General features: G+C 62.8%; 1 protein-coding gene across 20 annotated transcripts in view; it reads left to right on the top strand.

Moving 5' to 3' along the window:
* SCRIB (scribble planar cell polarity protein) overlaps nt 1-21,246 on the top strand; it is a 152,628-nt gene that overhangs the window by 31,362 nt on the left and 100,020 nt on the right. For 19 of the 20 annotated variants that reach the window (XM_071803696.1, XM_065832795.2, XM_071803698.1 and 16 more), the window contains exons 6-16: nt 2,879-2,942; nt 4,063-4,137; nt 4,224-4,368; nt 5,887-6,005; nt 6,575-6,774; nt 9,034-9,200; nt 9,699-9,823; nt 11,699-11,824; nt 13,041-13,262; nt 13,705-14,016; nt 16,031-16,093. In XM_071803696.1, coding sequence (XP_071659797.1) covers nt 2,879-2,942; nt 4,063-4,137; nt 4,224-4,368; nt 5,887-6,005; nt 6,575-6,774; nt 9,034-9,200; nt 9,699-9,823; nt 11,699-11,824; nt 13,041-13,262; nt 13,705-14,016; nt 16,031-16,093 — 1,618 coding nt within the window. The remainder of the gene's footprint in view (nt 1-2,878; nt 2,943-4,062; nt 4,138-4,223; nt 4,369-5,886; nt 6,006-6,574; nt 6,775-9,033; nt 9,201-9,698; nt 9,824-11,698; nt 11,825-13,040; nt 13,263-13,704; nt 14,017-16,030; nt 16,094-21,246) is intronic. The other variant, XM_065832797.2, reaches the window with a different exon arrangement.

The raw sequence follows: 21,246 nt of genomic DNA, 5'->3' as shown, positions 1-21,246 counted from the left end.
AGCATGCGGCTGCTGCCACCTTCCCACGGTGCTCTCACTGTTCATCGCAAGTGTTCGGTTTGGATACCTGTGTTTCCTTCCCTTGCTGCCCTGCTTTGTTGAAAAAGGAGGGCAGAGGAGTGATGCAGGGTCCAAGCGGGACGCGGAGACTCAGAGCAGTCGGTCTGGCTTGTCTGCCGTGGCTGCGCCGCCCGCGCTGCGGGACGCTCCTTCGGCTCCGGCACACGCTCCTCCTGATGGGACTGTGTGACCTGGGTTGTATCTGCCCGTGTCAGCGCTCCCCCAGAGGACCAGGCACCTCCAGAACGGGATGGGAGGGTTTGCGCTGGGCAGCTCCGGGCCGCAGAGCCGGCGTTACCCGTGTGGAGAGCGGCACGTTCAGACCAGCGCTGCCGTCTTGTCTCTGGTGCCGAAGGCGCGGGATCTTTTCTGCACAGGGGCTGTCAGCATGGAAACGCTGTCACGGAAGGGCGAGCGGAGAGCGGCCGAGGCGGCCCCGCGTGGATGAACCACCGGGAGAACGCAGGAGCCCGAGCTCCTCGTGCCAGCTAAGAACAGGCGGACAGGCCGGGTCCTGCGCTGGACCCGCGGCTGCCTGTGCGTGAGTCGCGGTTGTGCAGACAGGTACCCGCTGGGATACACCTGGAGACCGAGCTGGGCTTACGGAGCTCCCAACGGCCTCACCATCCGGGACCTGGGTACCTGGGGTCTGAGCATTCAGCGTGTGACCGCAGCCCCGTGGTTGCCGGGGAGCTCTCAGCGCTCGCTCGTTTCCCTGGGGTGATTTGTACGCCACCCGCTGGGTGCGGGGAGCTGCTCGGGATTTTGGGGTGTTTCTCTGAGGGAGAGGCCCAGGCTTGGCGCTCGTCCTGTGGTCTCGAAGGCCGAGGCAGTTTCCATCAGATCTGCCAGTCAAATGTGAGACTGAAATCAATGGCCAGAGACGCTTCATAGAATCACAGAATGCCAGGGATTGGAAGGGACCTCAAAGCTCATCCAGTGCAACCCCCCGGAGCAGGAACACCCAGCTGAGGTTCCACAGGAAGGGGTCCAGGCGGGTTTGAATGTCTGCAGAGAAGGAGACTCCACAACCTCCCTGGGCAGCCTGGGCCAGGCTCTGACACCCTCACCGGGATGAAGTTTCTTCTCGAGTTTAAGTGGAACCTCCTGTGTTCCAGCTTAAACCCATTACCGCTTGTCCTACCATTGGCTGTTCAGTGGTGCTGCCAGCCGCTCTGCCCAGCTCCGAAGCTCTTGTGCTCAGTCTGGTTGCAAATTGTGCCCAAGAACATCTCTGAACAGGTCCAGGTGACCCTGCCAAAGAGCAGAATGACTTGTTGAAGTGCCTTCAGTTGTCAAGGTTATGGAGCCCAGCGGGTAGATGGGCTTCAGTTCTGTGAGCTTGCAGCTGCGTTATGCATCAGTGTCCCTTTGATTTCTGTTGTTGCTCAGTTGCTGGAAAGATGGGTCTCGCAGTGACCTTGGCTCGGGGAAGCTCAGTCTCCTGGGCTGTGCTCTGCTGCCAGCGGAGGTGAAGCAGCTCCTCGCGCAGCGGTGCTCGGGTGGCACCGGCTCGCCCGTGCCCTGGGGAGGACGGCTCTTGTTCTCCCGTGGGGTGGCGGCCGGTGCCCTGCGCTGCGGCGCTTTGCAAGAGCTCTGGTGTCAGCGGGGATCCCAGGGCTCTCTGCCCGGGTTTGGGAGCTCAGGCTGTGGAGGTGTGAGGGGGCGGTTAAGGCTGCTGGCTGTTCAGAGGAGTCGAGGAGCAGAGGTGCAGTCGCGGGAGCGGCTGTGCGGCAGGATGCTTTGGTGAGCCCCTCGGTAAACCTTTGCCTGCGTCGATGCCGTGTCTCAAAGCCCACCACTGCATCGGGTAAAAACTCACATTTCCTGTGTAGCCCCGTATTTCTGTGGGCTGGCCCGGCAGGGCCGTGGGCCGGAGCTGCGGGTGCACTGAGCCGCGGGCACGGCAGCACCGGCTGTGCCGGGACGGTGAGTCCTGGCTCCACAGGCACGGCAGCACCGGCTGTGCCGGGACGGTGAGTCCTGGCTCCACGGGCACGGCAGCACCGGCTGTGCCGGGACAGTGAGTCCTGGCTTCACGGGCACGGCAGCACCGGCTGTGCCGGGACGGCGAGTCCTGGCTCTGTGGGGCACGGCAGCACCGGCTGTGCCGGGACAGTGAGTCCAGGCTCTGTGGGGCACGGCAGCACCGGCTGTGCCGGGACGGCGAGTCCTGGCTCTGCAGGGCTGCAGACCGTGCCGTCGCCAGGTTGCGGTGTGTTGGTGCTCAGGGCACGTCCCTGGGGCGCTGCTGTGGTGGTGTTGGTTCCCCTTGGTTCTCCTCACAGCGTCCGGCCCAGTGAGCTTGTCCGTGTGTCCTGACCTCCTCTGAGGCACCGTGCCCGTGTGTCTCTCCCTTTCCCTTCAGCACGGGCGTCCCGTTCGGGGGTTGAGGCTGTTGTGTTTGTGGCTCCTGCCTTGCCCTGCAGCTCTGCCCCTGCCTCCCAGCGTCTCTTGCCACCCGCTGTCTCCCTCCTGCTCCCGTTAGGCTGTGCCCAGCCCCGGCCCCGCTGCAGACGTGGGCAGCGATCTCCAGCGCTGGCGCGGCCCTCGTCACGGGTTTGCTCAGGGAGGGGCTCGTGGTGGGGGGAGCGGGCGGGTTGGTGAGGGGGTGGAACGGGGAGGCCAGCGGCTTTGGGGCTGCCGGGGCCGCTGACCCCAGTCCCTGCGCCTGGGAAGGGCCGTGGGGAGCCCGGGATCGCCCCACCTGTGCCAGGGGTGTTCAGAGCCGTGCGACTGTGAGATGTGCATCCCAGGTCTAACCCTCTGCTCCTTCTTTTATCTCCCCTCTCCCCCTCTCCGCTCCCCTGTCCTGCAGTTCACTCTCCTTCCTCGTCAAGTTAGAACAGCTGGATCTTGGTGGCAATGACCTGGAAGTGCTGGTAGGTGAGGGAAGGTGGGGAGGGAGCACGGGAGGGCGGTTGGGCCGGAACCCTGTGCCTGTGTGGGAGCAAGTGGGTCTTCATCTGAGATGCAAAGAAACAGACTCAGATTGTTTGGGAGGGCTCTGATGCGCCCTCCATGGCCTGGTTATTGTTCCCAGTGTAACGTTCTCTTCACGTGTTCACCCTTGTGTTCTGCTTCCCGCTGCACCCGTGCACAGCTCGTTCTGCTCTTTCGAGCCGTTGTGCTCCGGGCTGCTGGTTCTTGCTCTCCAGCTCCCTGTTCGGCGCTTCGGCTCCTCCGTGTCGCGCTGCCCCAGCTCCTGCTTTGCCGGCTTCCCGCCTTTCCCCGGCCCATCAGATTTCTGTGCTAGGCGGTGCAGAACCGTCCTGTGTTGTTCTGGCAGTGATCCAGGCCTGGGGTTGTACCTCCGGACGGGGGTTTCATGGACGAACACGCTGAGAGCCGGGCACGGTCTGGAGAGCCAGCGTGTCCTGGCGTTCGGGACGTCCAGCGATGCTCTTTGGTTTTGCCGCTATGGCTTGAGCTGTTACTGCATCCTGCTCTCAGTGCTCTGGAATGTGTTTTGGCAGAAAGCCACCTAAATTGGGAGGCAAAGCAGCAGCTCGTGCAGCTTTCTGTGCAGAGCACGGCGGCTCCCCGGGGATGGCTTGGCAGGGATTAGCTCCAGTTCGGAGCATTCAGAGTGGCGCTGTGAACGCGTCTGCCATTGCCGATGGTGCTGCCGCGTCACGTTGGGTTGGCCAGTGCTGTCCCAATGTGTTTTCGTGTCTGCGAGGAGGAAGAGGAGAAGGGGTCATTTCTTTCATGGGGCCAGAATTTCCAAAGCCCTGCTTAGTCCTCGTCTTGCCTGCTGCTCCCAGGCAGCCCCTGCTCCTCTCTCCATGTTTCCTGCTGGGACCTCTTGAAGCCGGGGAGCTGCTCGGGACATTCCGAACACACACGCTGCTGTGTTGTGGCACAGCACCTCGTCAGCCCCGTAAACCGCGTGGTGAATGGTTCTAGTAACACTCTAGCTCTGCGGAGGGGATTTGTAGCATCCTAGAGCAGTTTCCCCATGGAAGGGACTGACGCTGTCGCTGTCCCGCTCCGTTACAGCCGGACACTCTGGGAGCGTTACCGAACCTGCGTGAGCTTTGGTTAGACCGCAACCAGCTCTCGGCGCTGCCCGCAGTGAGTACCTGTTCCGGCATCGGGTCACCGCTCTGCTCCCGCCCCCGCTCCTCCCGCGAGCTCCAGCGTCTCCTTTCCCGTGGCAGGAGCTGGGCAATCTCCGCCGCTTGGTCTGCCTGGACGTGTCGGAGAACAAGCTGGAGCAGCTGCCCAGCGAGGTGAGCGGGCTGGTGGCGCTGACGGACCTGCTGCTGTCCCAGAACCTGCTGGAGAGCATTCCCGACGGGATCGGTGAGTGCTGGGATGGGGACGGGATCCGTGAGTGGTGGAACGGGGATGGGATCGGTGAGTGCTGGGATGGGGACGGGATCGGTGAGTGCTGGGCTGGGATCGGTGAGTGCTGGGCTGGGGACGGGATCGGTGAGTGCTGGGCTGGGATCGGTGAGTGCTGGGATGGGATCGGTGAGTGCTGGGCTGGGGACGGGATCGGTGAGTGCTGGGCTGGGGACGGGATCGGTGAGTGCTGGGCTGGGATCGGTGAGTGCTGGGCTGGGATCGGTGAGTGCTGGGCTGGGGACGGGATCGGTGAGTGCTGGGATGGGATCGGTGAGTGCTGGGCTGGGATCGGTGAGTGCTGGGCTGGGGACGGGATCGGTGAGTGCTGGGATGGGATCGGTGAGTGCTGGGATGGGATCGGTGAGTGCTGGGCTGGGGACGGGATCGGTGAGTGCTGGGATGGGATCGGTGAGTGCTGGGACAGGATCGGTGAGTGCTGGGATGGGATCGGTGAGTGCTGGGACAGGATCGGTGAGTGCTGGGACAGGATCGGTGAGTACTGGGATGGGATCGGTGAGTGCTGGGATGGGGATGGGATTGGTGAGTGCTGGGACGGGATTGGTGAGTGCTGGGATGGGATCAGTGAGTGCTGGGACGGGATTGGTGAGTGCTGGGATGGGATCGGTGAGTGCTGGGACGGGATTGGTGAGTGCCGGGATGGGATCGGTGAGTGCTGGGACGGGATTGGTGAGTGCCGGGATGGGATCAGTGAGTGCTGGGACGGGATCGGTGAGTGCCGGGATGGGATCGGTGAGTGCTGGGACGGGATTGGTGAGTGCCGGGATGGGATCGGTGAGTGCTGGGACGGGATTGGTGAGTGCCGGGATGGGATCGGTGAGTGCTGGGACGGGATTGGTGAGTGCTGGGATGGGGATGGGATCGGTGAGTGCTGGGACGGGATCGGTGAGTGCTGGGATGGGATCGGTGAGTGCTGGGACAGGATCGGTGAGTGCTGGGCTGGGGATGGGATCGGTGAGTGCTGGGACGGGATCAGTGAGTGCTGGGACGGGATCAGTGAGTGCTGGGACGGGATCAGTGAGTGCTGGGATGGGATCAGTGAGTGCTGGGACGGGATCGGTGAGTGCTGGTCTGGGATCAGTGAGTGCTGGGCTGGGATCGGTGAGTGCTGGGCTGGGATCAGTGAGTGCTGGGCTGGGATCAGTGAGTGCTGGGACAGGGAGCAGTGCAGGACGTCGGTGCTCCAGCTTTGGGGCTGCAGGACAGGGCGTCTGGAACAGGGCGTTCTAGATGGACGTAGCCACCGCCGTGCAGAGCAGCAGACGGTTCTGGTGAGCAGTTCTCCGCAGGACTGGTTCAGGTTCTTCGTCTGCATCACGCGTAGATGGAGCCCGTGGGGAAGAGGGGTAGATTCTGTATCGTTAGGTTGCGAAGTCCCTGGTGGCATTTCGGCCGGGCGAACGTGGAACAGCGTCGTGTTGGGCACAGTTCACACCTAGCTTGTTCCCTGGCCAGGTCAGCTGAAGCAGCTCTCCATCCTCAAGGTGGACCAGAATCGGCTGACGGAGGTGACAGAGTCCATTGGAGACTGCGAAAACCTGTCCGAGCTCATCCTGACGGAGAACATGCTGACGGTGAGTGCCCGCAGCCCTGCTCTGCCGCCCCTTCAGCCACGGCCGCAGGCTCAGCGCCTCTGAGCCGGACTGCCGAGCGCGCCCCTGCCCTGCCTCGGCTGCTCTGGTCGGTTCTGCCTGCCCCGGGCTCTTGAGAGACCCTGCTGGAAGGGGGGTTTGTCACTTTTTCTCTGGAAAGCTCTCTAGGGCAGCCAGGATGCTGCTCTAGGACCGGCCTGAAGCCCATCCAGTCATGGGCTACGTGAAAAGCTGCATTGGGAAGGGGCCACGGAGCAGTGTAGTTTAAGATGTCCCTGCTCCAAACTGCTCGTGATGCGATTGTTCAAACACAAGTATTGGGAATGGACAGATGAACAGAAGAGAATTCTTGGCCCGAGGTGTCTGAGTGCGGTGCTGAGCTGGAGTTGGTACATAGCAGTCGGTGAACCTGAGGGAAGAACTGTCCCAAGGTTGTAGCGAGGGCTTTATTAGGATGTGTCTGTTAGGACAGGAGGCAGATGGAGAGTTTGTGCCTTTACACCTTCATCCTGCTCTTGTCTCTTGCAACCACTGAACCGTCTCCTCCCCAGGCCTTACCCAAGTCCCTTGGCAAGCTGGGCAAGCTGACGAACCTGAACGTGGATCGGAACCGGCTGACGTCCCTGCCAGCCGAGATCGGCGGCTGTGCCAACCTGAACGTCCTGTCCCTGCGAGACAACCGCCTGGCGCTGCTGCCGCCGGAGCTCGCCAACACCACCGAGCTGCACGTGCTGGACGTGGCCGGGAACAGGTGAGCAGCACAGGGCACACGGGCTGGATGTGACTGGGAACAGGTGAGCAGCACAGGGCACACGGGCTGGATGTGGCCGGGAACAGGTGAGCAGCACAGGGCACACGGGCTGGATGTGACTGGGAACAGGTGAGCAGCACAGGGCACACGGGCTGGATGTGGCCGGGAACAGGTGAGCAGCACAGGGCACACGGGCTGGATGTGGCCGGGAACAGGTGAGCAGCACAGGGCACACGGGCTGGATGTGGCCAGGAACAGGTGAGCAGCACAGGGCACACGGGCTGGATGTGGCCGGGAACAGGTGAGCAGCACAGGGCACACGGGCTGGATGTGACTGGGAACAGGTGAGCAGCACAGGGCACACGGGCTGGACGTGGCCGGGAACAGGTGAGCAGCACAGGGCACACGGGCTGGACGTGGCCGGGAACAGGTGAGCAGCACAGGGCACACGGGCTGGACGTGGCCGGGAACAGGGGAGCAGCACAGGGCACACGGGCTGGATGTGGCCGGGAACAGGGGAGCAGCACAGGGCACACGGGCTGGATGTGGCCGGGAACAGGTGAGCAGCACAGGGCACACGGGCTGGATGTGGCCGGGAACAGGTGAGCAGCACAGGGCACACGGGCTGGATGTGGCCGGGAACAGGTGAGCAGCACAGGGCACACGGGCTGGATGTGGCCGGGAACAGGTGAGCAGCACAGGGCACACGGGCTGGCCGGGGCCCTGCCGTGTTTTGGGAGACCGAGTCACAGGATGTCTGGGCTTGAAGGGATCTCTGGAGATCATCCGGTCCAACCCACCTGCTCACATGGGGTTACAGAGCAGATCACACAGGGTCACCAGAGCAGATCACACAGGGTCACCAGAGCAGATCGCACAGGGTCACCAGAGCAGATCACACAGGATCCCAGGTGGTTTGAATGTCTCAGAGAAGGAGACTCCACACCCACTCTGGGCAGCCTGGGCCAGGCTCTGGCACCTCCCAGCAGAGAAGTTTCTGCTCATGTTCAGATGGAGCCTCCTGTGTTCCAGTCTGTGCCCGTTGCCCCTCACCCTGGCTCTGGGCACCGCTGAGAGGAGGCGCTGGGTCTGCGCTGAGCCCGGGATCCACAGTTTGGAGAGGCCCCGCCTGGCTGCTGAGCGCTCTGCGAGGCTCTGCGTGTCAGCCTGTGCTGTTCAGCCCTTCTCCACGTTACCCAAATTCAGGGCAAAGCTAATTCAGAAGCGTGGGGCATTTTGCCATGCGTGAAATAAAGACCTGGGCAGTCCAGGTCCACGGACCCCCTTCCTGCAGGTGTAGTTTTGTGTCACCAGTCCCCAGGTGACCGGAGCCGAGGCGGGCGATGTGCACCCGCCCCGTGTGCCGGGGGCACGGAGGCTGCAGGACCAGCCTCCAGTCCGGCGGAGAGCGGCTCTGCCTCCTGCTCCTCCCGCCAGCACCGCGCACGCACACGCGTGCTCACGCGCGGTCCTCATCACGGTGTGCGCGCTCTCGAGCGCCTTCGGGTGCACTGAGCCCCGGGCATCTCAGTTCTGCGCAGGTGTGAAGGTGTTTGTTACCCGACCGCAGGTGTCGGAGGCACCGGCCACACCTGCTCCTGGCTGCTCAGCTTTTCCCCAGCTCAGCGCTCCTTGTGCTGCTCGGGTGTCTCGCGTTTATGGAGTAAAGCGCAGTCCTGTTAGCAGGTGCGTGCAAAGCGCAGCCCGCGCAGCACTCAGTTGTCACAGGGATGCACAGGCTTCTCTGTCCCAGTTCACATGTGGCTCATTGGCCGTTTCTGCATTCTGACCGTGGTGAAATTCCTACCAGGTGCCGTGTTACGTGCAGCAGTTGAACGGTTTGGGCCTAGAGGTAGACAAGTTAAAAATACCCAAAAACCAACAACAACAACAAAAAGAGCCCACAAAACCAAACCAAAATGTCCCCCAGTGTGCAGATATCTGTGATCTGCTCTGGAAGGTGCTGTGGATTTTCGCCACGGTTGTGTCCTCTGGGGCTGGTGCTCGTTGCAGCAGTTGGAAGGCGACCAGAGCTGTTTGGAACGCTCTGTGTGCTGCTCTGTGTCTTAAAGCCCCTCTTCAACGTCCGCCGCTCCGCGTGTTGCAGGAGTTGTGCCCTGCTGAGGTCTGACGCGCAGAGCCCGAGCAGCACGAGCAGCGCGTCGGGGCGAGGGGTGCGCAGGACCGGGCTCCATCCTTCCCCAGCGCTCCGGGGCTCAGCCAGGTTTGCGTAAGCAGAGCTCTTGTGTTCTTTCGCAGGCTGCAGAACCTGCCGTTCGCCCTGACAAACCTGAACCTGAAAGCCCTGTGGCTGGCAGAAAACCAGTCCCAGCCCATGCTGAAGTTCCAGACTGAGGATGATGAGAAGACGGGGGAGAAGGTCCTCACGTGTTACCTGCTGCCGCAGCAGCCGTCCCCCAGCCTGGGTAAGGGCCGTGTTGTGAGCCGTAGGGAACGCACCCTGAGCCTCTCTGCCGGGCTGGCCGGTCCTTCGGTGCTGTGGGACCGGAGCAGACTCGGCTCCTCAATGGCCTGTGCCAACTTGCCAACCAGAGGTGGTTAAAACCGAGAAATGGCTCCTCTGCCAGGGTAAGGAAGCTGCAGCCTGGCCTGCAAGTCTTCTGCCTCCATCAGTTGACTGAGCAGCTCGTTGTCTGTCAGGTGTGCTTCCTGCCCTGCGGGTGTTCTGTGTCAGGACTTGCAGCCATGGCTTAGCCCGGCCGTTTCCTTGGTTCCTGGGTAGGGGAGCCGGGGCTGAGCCACACAGCACGTTGTCCTGAGGCTGCCGTGGGCCTGGAGGGCGGCGTGCCAGAGGGGTCGGGTCTGGAGGCTCCGTCCGCGAGGCTCCGTGGTTTCTGCCCTCATCTGAGCCTGCGACCCCGCTTGTTCGAAAGCAGCTCCCACTGTGTTATCTTTCTGCCCAGAGAATCTTCTGCAGAACAGCGTGGACGAGAGCTGGACGGACACCAACTTAAACAGAGTCAGCGTGATTCAGTTCCTGGATGAACCCAAAGGAGACGATGATGAGGAGTCTGGAGCTGAGAGACGGGTAAGAAGAGTTTCTGGAGGCTCGTGGGTCCCTATGGGAACATAAGCACAATCTGAGCCTTTTTCCTGAGACGGGGAGCCGTCGTGGTGGTCATTGCCCACCGCCCGTCACACCGGTGCGGACACCTGCCGTAGGTTTGCAGTCCGAAGGGCAGGTGGCGTCCCGAGGAGGCAGCAGGTGTGGAAGGGGGTCCTGGGAGGCTCTGTGCAGGTCTCGGTTGGACACTGTTCCGTGGGACCGAGCTGGAGCACGGGGGTACCGGGATCCCCACAGCGCTGTCAGGACGGGGTTTTGGCTGCTGGGCGGTGGGGAGGCAGCGCGGAGCTGTGGCGAGCAGCGCGGAGCTGTGACGGGCAGCGCGGAGCTGTGGCGAGCAGCGCGGAGCTGTGGCGAGCAGCGCGGAGCTGTGACGGGCAGCGCGGAGCTGTGGCGAGCAGCGCGGAGCTGTGGCGAGCAGCGCGGAGCTGTGACGGGCAGCGCGGAGCTGTGGCGAGCAGCGTGGAGCTGTGGTGAGCAGCGCGGTGCCAGAGCAGCGGGCAGGCCCACGTCGCTCTGTGTCGCTGCAGAGGGCAGGAGAGCAGGGGCTGTTTGGCTGCTGGGCGATGGGGAGGCAGCGCGGAGCTGTGGCGGGCAGCGCGGAGCTGTGGCGAGCAGCGTGGAGCTGTGGCGAGCAGCGCGGTGCCAGAGCAGCGGGCAGGCCCACGTCGCTCTGTGTCGCTGCAGAGGGCAGGAGAGCAGGGGCTGTTTGGCTGCTGGGCGATGGGGAGGCAGCGCGGAGCTGTGACGGGCAGCGCGGAGCTGTGACGAGCAGCGCGGAGCTGTGACGAGCAGCGTGGTGCCAGAGCAGCGGGCAGGCCCCTGTCGCTCTGTGTCACTGCAGAGGGCAGGAGAACAGGGGCTGTTTGGTTGCCCAGTGGTGGGGAGGCAGCGCGGAGCTGTGATGAGCAGCGCGGTGCCAGAGCAGCGGGCAGCCCCCTGTCGCTCTGTGTCGCTGCAGAGGGCAGGAGAGCAGGGGCTGTTTGGCTGCTGGGCGATGGGGAGGCAGCGCGGAGCTGTGACGAGCAGCACGGAGCTGTGACGAGCAGCGCGGTGCCAGAGCAGCCGGCAGCCCCCTGTCGCTCTGTGTCACTGCAGAGGGCAGGAGAGCAGGGGCTGTTTGGCTGCTGGGCGATGGGGAGGCAGCACGGAGCTGTGATGAGCAGCGCGGTGCCAGAGCAGCCGGCAGCCCCCTGTAGCTCTGTGTCACTGCAGAGGGCAGGAGAGCAGGGGCTGTTTCCAGCAGGTGCTCGGTTTAAATCTCCCGCAGGTTTGGTTTGTTGGGTTTTTGGTTTTAACTTTTTATCTTGTGCAGAGAGATCCTCTTGAGATCGGAGTCCTTCTGGTAAATGGTGTTTGCCTCTGTCCGTGCAGGATGGGCATGCTGCTGGCTTGGGGAAGTTTTGTGGATTTTGCTTGCCCTTGATTGTTATTGTAGATTCTGGAATACTGTTTTCCTTGACTCTTGGCTGGGGTGAACCAGCCAGCATCACCAATTCTGGTAGCGCATGGGCTGCTCAGACACGTTAGCAAACACCAGGGGGATTAGGATGTTCCACCTGCGTGTTCCTTTAGGACCTTCTGCGTTGAGCAGTTTTGGGTGGCTGAGCCCGAGGCACGGTGTAGAACCCGTCTGTGTAATTCCTCGCAATCCGTCTGTGCGATGGAGAGCAGGACGACGTCTGCGGAGCTCTGGGAAGCGTCGTCCGCCTCTGTTTCTTTCCCCCTGCAGCCGCAGGCTCGGATCAGAACCACAGCGTGGCGCGTGGGTCGTGCCCCGGGCTGTGGGGCTGTGTGGACCCTGCTCTCGGGCGCTTGGCTCAGTGTCTGTCTCCGCAGGGCTTGCAGCGCAGGGCCACCCCGCACCCCAGCGAGCTCAAGGTGATGAAGAAGGTGATCGAGGTTCGGCGCAGCGAGGCGCACGCTGCGAGGCCCGATGCTGACCCCAAGTCTCCGAACGCAGACGTGAGTGCTGTTCACCAGAAACGGGTAACAGAACACGTGGCTGGGCTGGGGAACGGGGCAGAGACAGCTCGCTGTGGGAGAGACAGGGACCGAGCTGGGATTGCAGGATCCCAGGGGCCGGGATCTGCGGGGTGGTGTCAGCTGGGGCCAGGGAGACAGCAGGAAAAGCGACCGGGACCCAGAGGAAGGCGCGAGGGGATTTGTGTGCGGTGCTCCCTCTTCTGCCGTAACGCGGGGGAGCAGAGAAGGTTCTGATCCACCCAGTGAAGAGCGATGGGAGCAGAGTGCTGGGGGCCTCTTGCTGAGAACAAACACCCACAGGTGTTTGGACGAGGGAATAGAGTGACTGTCAGTGAGTTTGCTGGTGACACCAGGCTGGGAGCAGTGGTGACACTGGAAGCTGTGCTGCCATCAGAGACCTGGACAGGCTGGAGAGTTGGGTGGGGAGAAATGTAATGAAATAGAACAAGGGCAAGTGTAGAGTCTGGAATCTGGGCAGGAACAACCCCAGGTTCCAGTGTAAGTTGGGGAATGAGCTATTAGAGAGCAGTGTAGGGGAAAGGGAGCTGGGGGTCCTGGGGACAGCAGGGTGACCATGAGCCAGCACTGGGCCCTTGTGGCCAGGAAGCCAATGGTGCCTGGGGTGGGTTAGAAGGGGGTGGTCAGTAGGTCAGAGAGGTTCTCCTGCCCCTCTGCTCTGCCCTGGGGAGACCACACCTGGAATATTGTGTCCAGTTGTGGCCCCTCAGCTCCAGAAGGACAGGGAACTGCTGCAGAGAGTCCAGCGCAGCCACCAAGATGCTGGAGGGAGTGGAGCATCTCCCGTGTGAGGAAAGGCTGAGGGAGCTGGGGCTCTGGAGCTGGAGAAGAGGAGACTGAGGGGGGACTCATTCCTGGGGATCAATATGGAAAGGGGCAGTGTCAGGAGGATGGAGCCAGGCTCTGCTGGGTGACACCCAGTGACAGGACAAGGGGCAATGGGTGCAAACTGGAACACAGGAGGTTCCACTGCAAGAGGAGAAGCAACTTGTTGGGGGTGAGGGTGTCAGAGCCTGGCCCAGGCTGCCCAGGGGGGTTGTGGAGTCTCCTTCTCTGCAGACATTCAAACCCCCTGGACCCCTTCCTGTGGAACCTCAGCTGGGTGTTCCTGCTCCGGGGGGTTGGGCTGGATGAGCTTTGAGGGCCCTTCCAACCCCCAGCACTGTGTGATCCTCAGGAGAAGAGGCTGAGCGCCATGTCCAGCCGCAGCGAGGACTCGCACGTGTCCAGCAGCGCAGGCTCCGCCGAGCAGCGCGGCGAGGACGGGCAGCGGGGCTGGCCCAACGGGCAGCTCCCCGAGGGGCTCCCGCCGGACAGGGACCCCAGGCCCAGAGCCGAGGAGGAGCGCAAGGAGACCGCGGAGCAGGAGGACGAGGACGTGGAGGTGGAGTACAATGAGGTAGGAGCCTAGAAACTGCAACAGGGTCGTGAAGAAAGTGGAAGGGCTTGAAAGTCTCAGAGCAAACGGTAAACGGGTGTGCAGAGTGTGATTTGGGCATCACTGGATGTGGAAGCCGAGTGCAGTGAAGGTGGAGGCGGGCTGTGGGGGCTGGGCCCAGGGGAGCGGGGAGGGCAGCGCGGGACCCGGACGCGGCCTCTGGGAAGGCAGGGTTGGGGTCTGAGTGCCGGGGTCCCCGCGGCTGGCAGGAGCTGTGGCCGGGAGCCGGTGACAGAGAACAGGGCAAGCATGGTGGAGTTTCAGTGTGCGTTCCTGCCTCGTCTGCAGCACCAAAGCAGCAGCGCCGGCTGTGCCCGTGCTGGGAGCAGGGACAGCAGGTTTCTGGCTCCAGGTGCGGCTGGTACCCGCGGTTCACAGCCGTTCCGGGGCTTTGCCGTTGTAGCCCACTGTGCACTTTGCTGAGGACACGCTAATACGGAGTGAGGATGAGGATGAAGATGAAGAACGACCGTTCCCAGTGGAGAAACAGAGGCTTATCCGCAAGGACACGCCCCATTACAAGAAACACTTTAAGATCACGAAGCTGCCCAAGCCAGAGGCGGTGGTGGCCCTTCTGCAGGGGCTGAACAGCGACGGGGTCCCCAAGGAGGAGGAGGAGCTGGGGGGCTGCAATAACAACGCGGAGGCCGAGGATCAGGAGGCGTGGGACGAGGACGGCAGGAAGAGCGGAGCGCTGTCCCAGCCGTCCGTGAAGGTAAGGCCTGCCGGGCACGGGGCTCCCTCTGCTGCTCCGGACCGCCAGCCGGGGGATGTGCCACCCGTGGAAGTGCGGTACCCACGAGTGTTGCCACGAGGCTCCAGCACCTCAGGAGAGACGTGCTGAGGGTGGGAGAGCTGCAGTTCATCTGGGGCTCGTACGGTTGTCCAGGAGCTGTGCCACGCTGCCCGTGTCTGACTCCTTGTGCTCTGTCCACATTCTTGCACCCTCTCCACCGTGTGTGACGTTCTGCTCTGTGCTGCAGGGACAGCCCTTTGCTCCCGTCACGGACAGGTTCTTCCCTTGCTCTCAGCTGCCTCCTCGCTGGTTGTGGCACCTCATCTGCAGCAGGATGAGCTTTGTCCTGGACGGGTCCGATCTCAGGCTGACGTCCAGGCCGCCCGCGCTTGTCTTTCTGCCGCGGTGCTCCTGGAGGGGAGCGCGTGGGAGAGCAGGCAGGAGCGGCCCCCCCGCTGTCCCACCCGCGCCTGCAGCCGGCGAGGGGTGCGTGGGGATCTGGGGAACCCGTGCTCTGGGTTTTGCTGCTCCCAGGGGCCGCGGTGGCCCCTCTGGTGGTGCTGGGGGCCCTGGGCTCTGCTCAGCTGAGTCGCTCGTGCTGGAGGAGCACCCTGGCCGTGCAGCAGGAGTGTTCTGATGAGGGACGCTGCGTGAGGTCAGACCGGGTCTCACTGGAGCTCTGGGGTGATTTTTGAGGCGCGTTTGGTGGGCAGGGATTAGGATGTGCCTGAGCATCCATCAGTCTGACACCAGCAAACCTCGCAGGTGAGATGTGAGTCTGAACCGGCGCGAGACGCTGGAGTCAATGTGTTGTTGCTGTTACCGCACACCCCAGGCTGCCGGGCCGTTTCCACCCTGCGCTGGGGCGCAGGTGGCTCGGGAGGGCTCTGGCACCCAGTGTGCCCTGCAGCCCCTCTCCCAGGGTCGCCTGCTGTGTCTGAGCGGAGCAGCTCGGCCCGCGCTCCCTGGGCCGAGGCGTGTGGGGAACTTCACTTACTGCCTGCGGAGTTCTCCAGCATGAAAAGGAGTTGCTGCTGCTGTAAGAACGCGCGGAGCCATCTCGAGCCCCCTTCGTGCAGGACCTGCTGTACCTGGGAAACGTCCTCACCCGGAAAGCTCAGTTCAGTCAGGGACTCAAAGCTGGGGATCACTGACCCACTGGCAGAACCTCTGGAGTCTGCACAGGTGGATCTACCAAAGAGGGACCTTTGTTGCCTGCTAAGCCTTCTGCCTGGAAATGAGCGGTTTCCCTTCTGGGGCCGGGCTGGATGCGGCTCCATGGAGACGGATCTATTAGCTGGTGTCCCGAGCCATCTCGCGGGAGCGGGGATGGGGGAGCAGCGTCCCTGTGCCCTGGAGGTGCCACACGCGTGCCCTGAAGAAGGAGGCAGGGCAGGGCGTGCAGGAGGGTGAATCCTGTAACCAGAGGGGTTTTTCAGGGACAGTTCATTTGCAAGAGGAGCTCTCTCAGGTTTCCGGGCTGGGGAGCGGGACCCCGGGCGCGTGGCAGGACACGCCGTCCCACCCGGGCCGTTCCCTTCGCAGAGGGCCCGGTGCACGTTGGTGTGGGATCGCTTCGCTCCTGGGCAGCAGCTGGGTGCACCAGAGGCCCCTCTGTGCTTTGCTCCTGTGTTCATTCTTCCCGGAATGACTCTGTACAGGGTGTAAAGTCAGCCAGGAGCACTCAGCTTGGTGTTCACAGCCCCGGGGTGCCGCCGCGGGCACACGTGGCCATGGCGGTGCCGGTGGCCATGGCGGTGCCGGTGGCCATGGCGGTACCGGTGGCCGTGGCGGTGCCGGTGGCCGTGGCGGTGCCGGTGTCTGCCGGCCCTGGAGCAGCCGGCGCCGGTGCCGGTGTGAGCGGCTGCTCCGGGCGGCGCGGCCGGGCCTGCCGAGCGCTCTGCGTTTGCGTTGGGTGGTGGTGGTCGTGGTGGCGGGTTTGGTTTATGCTCCACTAATCCGCATGCCTCTTTGCTGGTTCCTGTCCTAACAGGGGGTGTCGTTTGATCAAGCCAATAATCTGCTGATTGAACCTGCTCGCATTGAGGAGGAAGAGGTCTGTACCACTCCTACTGTTCTCTCTCTGCCAAAAATCAGTCTGCTTGATTTGCTTCCCAGGCTCACCCGTTGTTGTAGGGGGAACTCTGATCTCTCTGGGTCAAGTGGCTTCTGGACCTGATCACAAACACACAACGATTGTTTCCTCCCCTGCTTGCACCTCCTTTCCCTCCCTTTCCATCCCTGAGGTGAGAATGGCTGCTGCAGATCCGAGTGAGACCGAGCAAGTGTCAGAAGCCAGAGGGGGCTGAGATGGAAAGTTCGGTTCCTTTTTGCTGTGCACTGAAGAGAACGAAGGTGGAAGAAGGGCAAAGCACCCTGGGGAGCGGGGGGCGGCCCTGGAGGAGCGCGGGGCCCGGGCTCTGCGGGTGCTGTGTGGACATGGGAGGGGCTGTGACCCGGACACGGGAGCGGGAGGGGCTGTGACCCGGACACGGGAGCGGGAGGGGATGTGACCGGACACGGTGCACGGCAGGAGGAGGGTGGCCTGGAGCCAATGGCTCTCGCATCTCACGCAGCCCCCCCAGAATCCCCTTGAGCGTTCAGTGCAGCACTGTGGGCTGCCAGGAAGGGGCAGGTGGCACCGAAGGGTCCGTAAAGGCCCAGCACACGTGTGCTGTTGTGCACCCGAGCCTGCAGTCCCGTCTGTCGCTGCCTGACCTCCCGAGCTCGTTCCCGGGGTCCCAGTGGCTGCCCCGTCCTGCGGCTCCGGAGCTGCTGGAGCAGCGCGGCCAGAGCTGCGGGGACAAAGCCGCGTCCGCGCTGGGGTGCGTGGGGGTTCCTCCCCGGGGCCGGGCGGCGCTACCAGACCCGTCGCTGCGCGCTGCCGGCCCGGCTGTGTGCTGTACGACGGAACCTTTCTCCCTTGGGGTTGGAGCAGGGTTTCCAGGAGGGAGATGACAAATCCTCTGCTTCAGGTGAGACGTGAGCTGGCTCAGGTGTGGTCCGCTGGCGGTGTGTCTTGAAGATCTGTCCACTTTAGCTGTAGACCACTCAAAACCACATTGGTATTTCTTGCATTTCCCTGTTGCGTAGCTGTTGTGTCACTCAGAGACAAAAGGGAGTGTACCCAGGTGCTTCCTGGTGCCTCACGTGGGCGATTGCTGCTCCTGGTCCTTCCTTCCCGTGGTTGGACGTCCTGTTCCGTTTGGAGAGTTTTCTTGCTCCTCAGAGGTGCCCGGGAATCCCCAGTCCTGTACCAGGGAACACTGCTTGCCCGGGCTCCACCGCGTCTCGTGGGAACCTGGAACCTGGGCACAGGAGCCGAGGGCAGACGTCACCGCTGTCTGCAGCCGCCTGCAAGGGGCACGGCGGGCTTGGTGTCTTCTCCCAAGTGACAAGTGACAGGACAAGAGGGAACGGCCTCAAGTTGCACCAGGGAAGGTTCAGATTGGGCATTGGGAAAAAATTCTTCCCAAAAAGGGTTGTGAAGCACTGGAACAGGCTGCCCAGGGCAGCGGTGGGGTCACCATCCTGGAGGGGGTCGTGGGTTAGTGCTGGAGTTGGGTTATGGCTGGACTCGATCCCGAAGGCCTCTTCCAACCAGAGTGGTTCTGTGATAACTTCTGTGGTGGCTGGAGGGGCTGGTCAGGCTGCAGGTTGGCTCTGGTGTCCCTGCAGGGCTGGTCAGGCTGCAGGTTGGCTCTGGTGTCCCTGCAGGGCTGGTCAGGCCGCAGGTTTGCTCTGGTGTCCCTGCAGCACAGGGTCCTTTGTGCAGATCTGGTCCCTCATGGTGCAGAGCTGGTCCGTCGTGGTGCAGAGCTGGTCCGTCGTGGTGCAGAGCTGGTCCGTGCTGTGCAGATCTGGTCCGTGCTGTGCAGATCTGGTCCGTGTTGTGCATATCTGGTCCTTCACGGTGCAAATCTGGTCCGTGCTGTGCAGATCTGGTCCCTCACGGTGCAAATCTGGTCCGTGCTGTGCAGATCTGGTCCCTCATGGTGCAGATCTGGTCCGTGCTGTGCAGAGCAGTTCCTGGGGACAGTACCGGGGATGCAGCAGGTGGGTGGTGGTCGCTGAGGTGGCCCCGGAGCAGCCCAGCGTTGGGAAGTGGTTGCTTGTCCCGCGGCTCTGGAGGAGCGCTCGGCTCAGCTCAGTTCAGCTCGGCTCTGTTTGGCTCAGCTCTGTTCAGATCGGCTCAGCTCTGTTCAGATCGGCTCAGCTCTGTTTGGCTCGGCTCGGCTCGGCTCTGTTCGGCTCAGCTCAGCTCTGTTTGGCTCAGCTCAGCTCTGTTCGGCTCAGATCAGCTCTGTTTGGCTCGGCTCTGGCTCAGCTCAGCTCTGTTTGGCTCGACTCTGTTTGGCTCGGCTCAGCTCTGTTCGGCTCTGTTCGGCTCTGTTCGGCTCGCCTCAGTTCAGCTCAGCTCAGCTCTGTTTGGCTCGACTCTGTTCGGCTCGGCTCGGCTCAGCTGTGTGGTTGCTGACCTCCCCGGTCAGCGATTCCCTCAATGCGGGGGAATCGTGCCGGGCGCCTGCCAGCGCCGCAGCCGAGGGGGGAGACGGAGTCTCCAGCAGCGTTGGTGAGAGCAGAGGGTGCGGCAGGGGCTGTGGTGGCAGCCGGGGGCAGCGCCGTGGCTGGGACGCCCCGTGCGGACAGGGACGTCCTTGTCGTCTTCCCCAGCGCGTGGGCTGCGAGCAGCACCTGCCGCTCCGGGAACAGTGGGGGAGAACAGGAGAAGTATCCAGGGCCTTGAAGACGATTTGGGAAGTAGCAGCTCCCTGCCATTTCTAGCGATGATTTCACGTCCTCGAGAGCCACCGTTGCAGCTGATCCAGCGCGCTGACCAAACCAAGCCAGACTACTGCCGAGGGGCCAGCCGGTGCCCCGGCACAGCACGGCTCCCAGTCAGAGCGCTGCTGCCGCACTCCGGGTGTGGGTTTACACAGCTCTTGGAGAGAAGGAGCCACCGACGGCACGTTCTTTGAGCCTAGACCGTAACCCTGCGTCAAAGAGCGGAGCTGGAGCCGCGGGTGCCTGTCCTGCAGCGCCCGGTGTCTGCAGCTGGAGCTCCGGGGGCTCTGTGATCAGGGAGGATTCTGTCCCAGCACACGGCGTCTGACCGTGGATCTGGATTCCGCTGCTGACTCTGTTCCCTGTGTTTTGTCTCAGTCACATCTGTGCTGCAGCACTGGCTGTATCGGGGCTGTAGGGAGGATTTGGGACAAGAAGAGAGTCGTACCGAGCTGCTGTTTGAAGGCGTGAGCTTGCACCTCACCTCTGTTCTCGGATGAGTTTTGGAGAAACAGTTCAGAAAGAGCTGCTGTGCAGCTAGAGGGTGACAGCACGAAGAGGGCTCCAGATTCTGTTGGGCTGACTGGCGCTTTGTGTCTGCGGCGCTGGCTGCTGCTGTCCTGTGTGCGCCCCCGCCTCGCGCGGCTCCTGCACAGCACTCGGGAGGGCTCTGCGCTGGCACGGCCTGCGCAGGTTTGCTTCCCTGGTGATGGTTGTGCAGCGCACGGGCTGGCTGGGGAATGTGCCCCCCAGGGGAAACGGGGCTGAGCTGGGGTGTCCAGGACACCTTGTCCCTCCCCAGGGGAAACGGGGCTGAGCTGGGGTGTCCAGGACACCTTGTCCCTCCCCAGGGGAAACGGGGCTGAGCTGGGGTGTCCAGGACACCTTGTCCCTCCCCAGGGGAAATGGGGCTGAGCTGGGGTGTCCAGGACACCTTGTCCCTCCCCAGGGGAAGCAGGGCTGAGCTGGGGTGTCCAGGACACCTTGTCCCTCCCTAGGGGAAATGGGGCTGAGCTGGGGTGTCCAGGACACCTTGTCCCTCCCCAGGGGAAGCGGGGCTGAGCTGGGGCGTCCAGGACACCTTGTCCCTCCCCAGGGGAAATGGGGCTGAGCTGAGGTGTCCAGGACGCCTTGGCATCCTCTGGGGGTGGAAGAGGTTGAGGCAGCTGCCTCTGCTCGGGTGTCGCGTCCCGTCCCCGCGGTCAGGAGTGGGTCAGGACTCCTCACGGGACTCTTGCCCTGTGGCGACTGCTCCAAATTACCGTTGTGTTCGAACGCAGCCTCGTGCTTGGCGCCGCGGTTCCCGTGCAGAGGTGAGTGAGGTGAGGGCCCCGCGTGGGCCCCGAGCATCCAGCGTCGGGGTTCGGCTTTGGAAAGCTCGGCTTGCGCGGTGTGCAGCATTGCGGTGTCCTGCTGCCACCAGCTGTCCCCTTCTTCTGGTGACACTGCTGCCACGAGCTGTCCCTTCATCCGTCCCCTTCAACTGGTGACACCACTGCCACGAGCTGTCCCTTCATCCGTCCCCTTCATCTGGTGACACCGCTGCCACGAGCTGTCCCTTCATCCGTCCCCTTCATCTGGTGACACCGCTGCCACGAGCTGTCCCTTCATCCGTCCCCTTCATCTGGTGACACCGCTGCCACGAGCTGTCCCTTCATCCGTCCCCTTCATCTGGTGACACCGCTGCCACGAGCTGTCCCTTCATCCGTCCCCTTCATCTGGTGACACCGCTGCCACGAGCTGTCCCTTCATCCGTCCCCTTCATCTGGTGACACCGCTGCCACGAGCTGTCCCCTTCACGCGGTGACACCGCTGCCACGAGCTGCCTTGTGATGGAGGGCGCTGCCCAGCTCGGACCCGGGAGCTGAGACGCGGCAAGGCTGCCGTCGATGGCTGTTTCTGGAGATACGCGGGGGCCAAATAAAGGTGCCGTGCTCCGGTCAGGAACAACCAGCTACATTTACAAGGAAGATAGCGGATTATTTGGAAGAAATCCTGCAGCCTGTGCTCCCATCACTAGCACCCAGCGCTGTGTTTCGTCACTCGCACCTTTCACGACACATGGATTGTTTCCTCCCGTTACTCCGTGCACGCACGCTCGGGTTCCTCCTGCTGGGAGAACCCGAAAACTCACCCAGATTCTCCTTCCTCAGTGATCACAACACTTGCAAACTGAACTGAGTTGGCTGATTCGCTGTTTCCATTATATCCTGGAAAATGTTTTTCCTGCGGTCTGGCCCTTGCCTGCTTGTCCTTGGTGTGTTTTCGTGGTCATCAGTCTCACCTCCCTCCAGCCTCCACTTGACAGCCCGAGGAACCCAATTCCTCTCGTGTTCTTTTGGCAGACAGATTGCCATTCCGCTTTCTCGCTGCCTTTTCTACTGGAGTTCAGGTCTGTGGGCTGTGGGTGGTGTTGCAGTTTAT

Source organism: Patagioenas fasciata, chromosome 2 (genome assembly GCF_037038585.1).
Source record: "Patagioenas fasciata isolate bPatFas1 chromosome 2, bPatFas1.hap1, whole genome shotgun sequence".
NCBI lineage: Eukaryota > Metazoa > Chordata > Aves > Columbiformes > Columbidae > Patagioenas > Patagioenas fasciata.
This window is presented reverse-complemented; position numbering and strand designations above follow the sequence as displayed.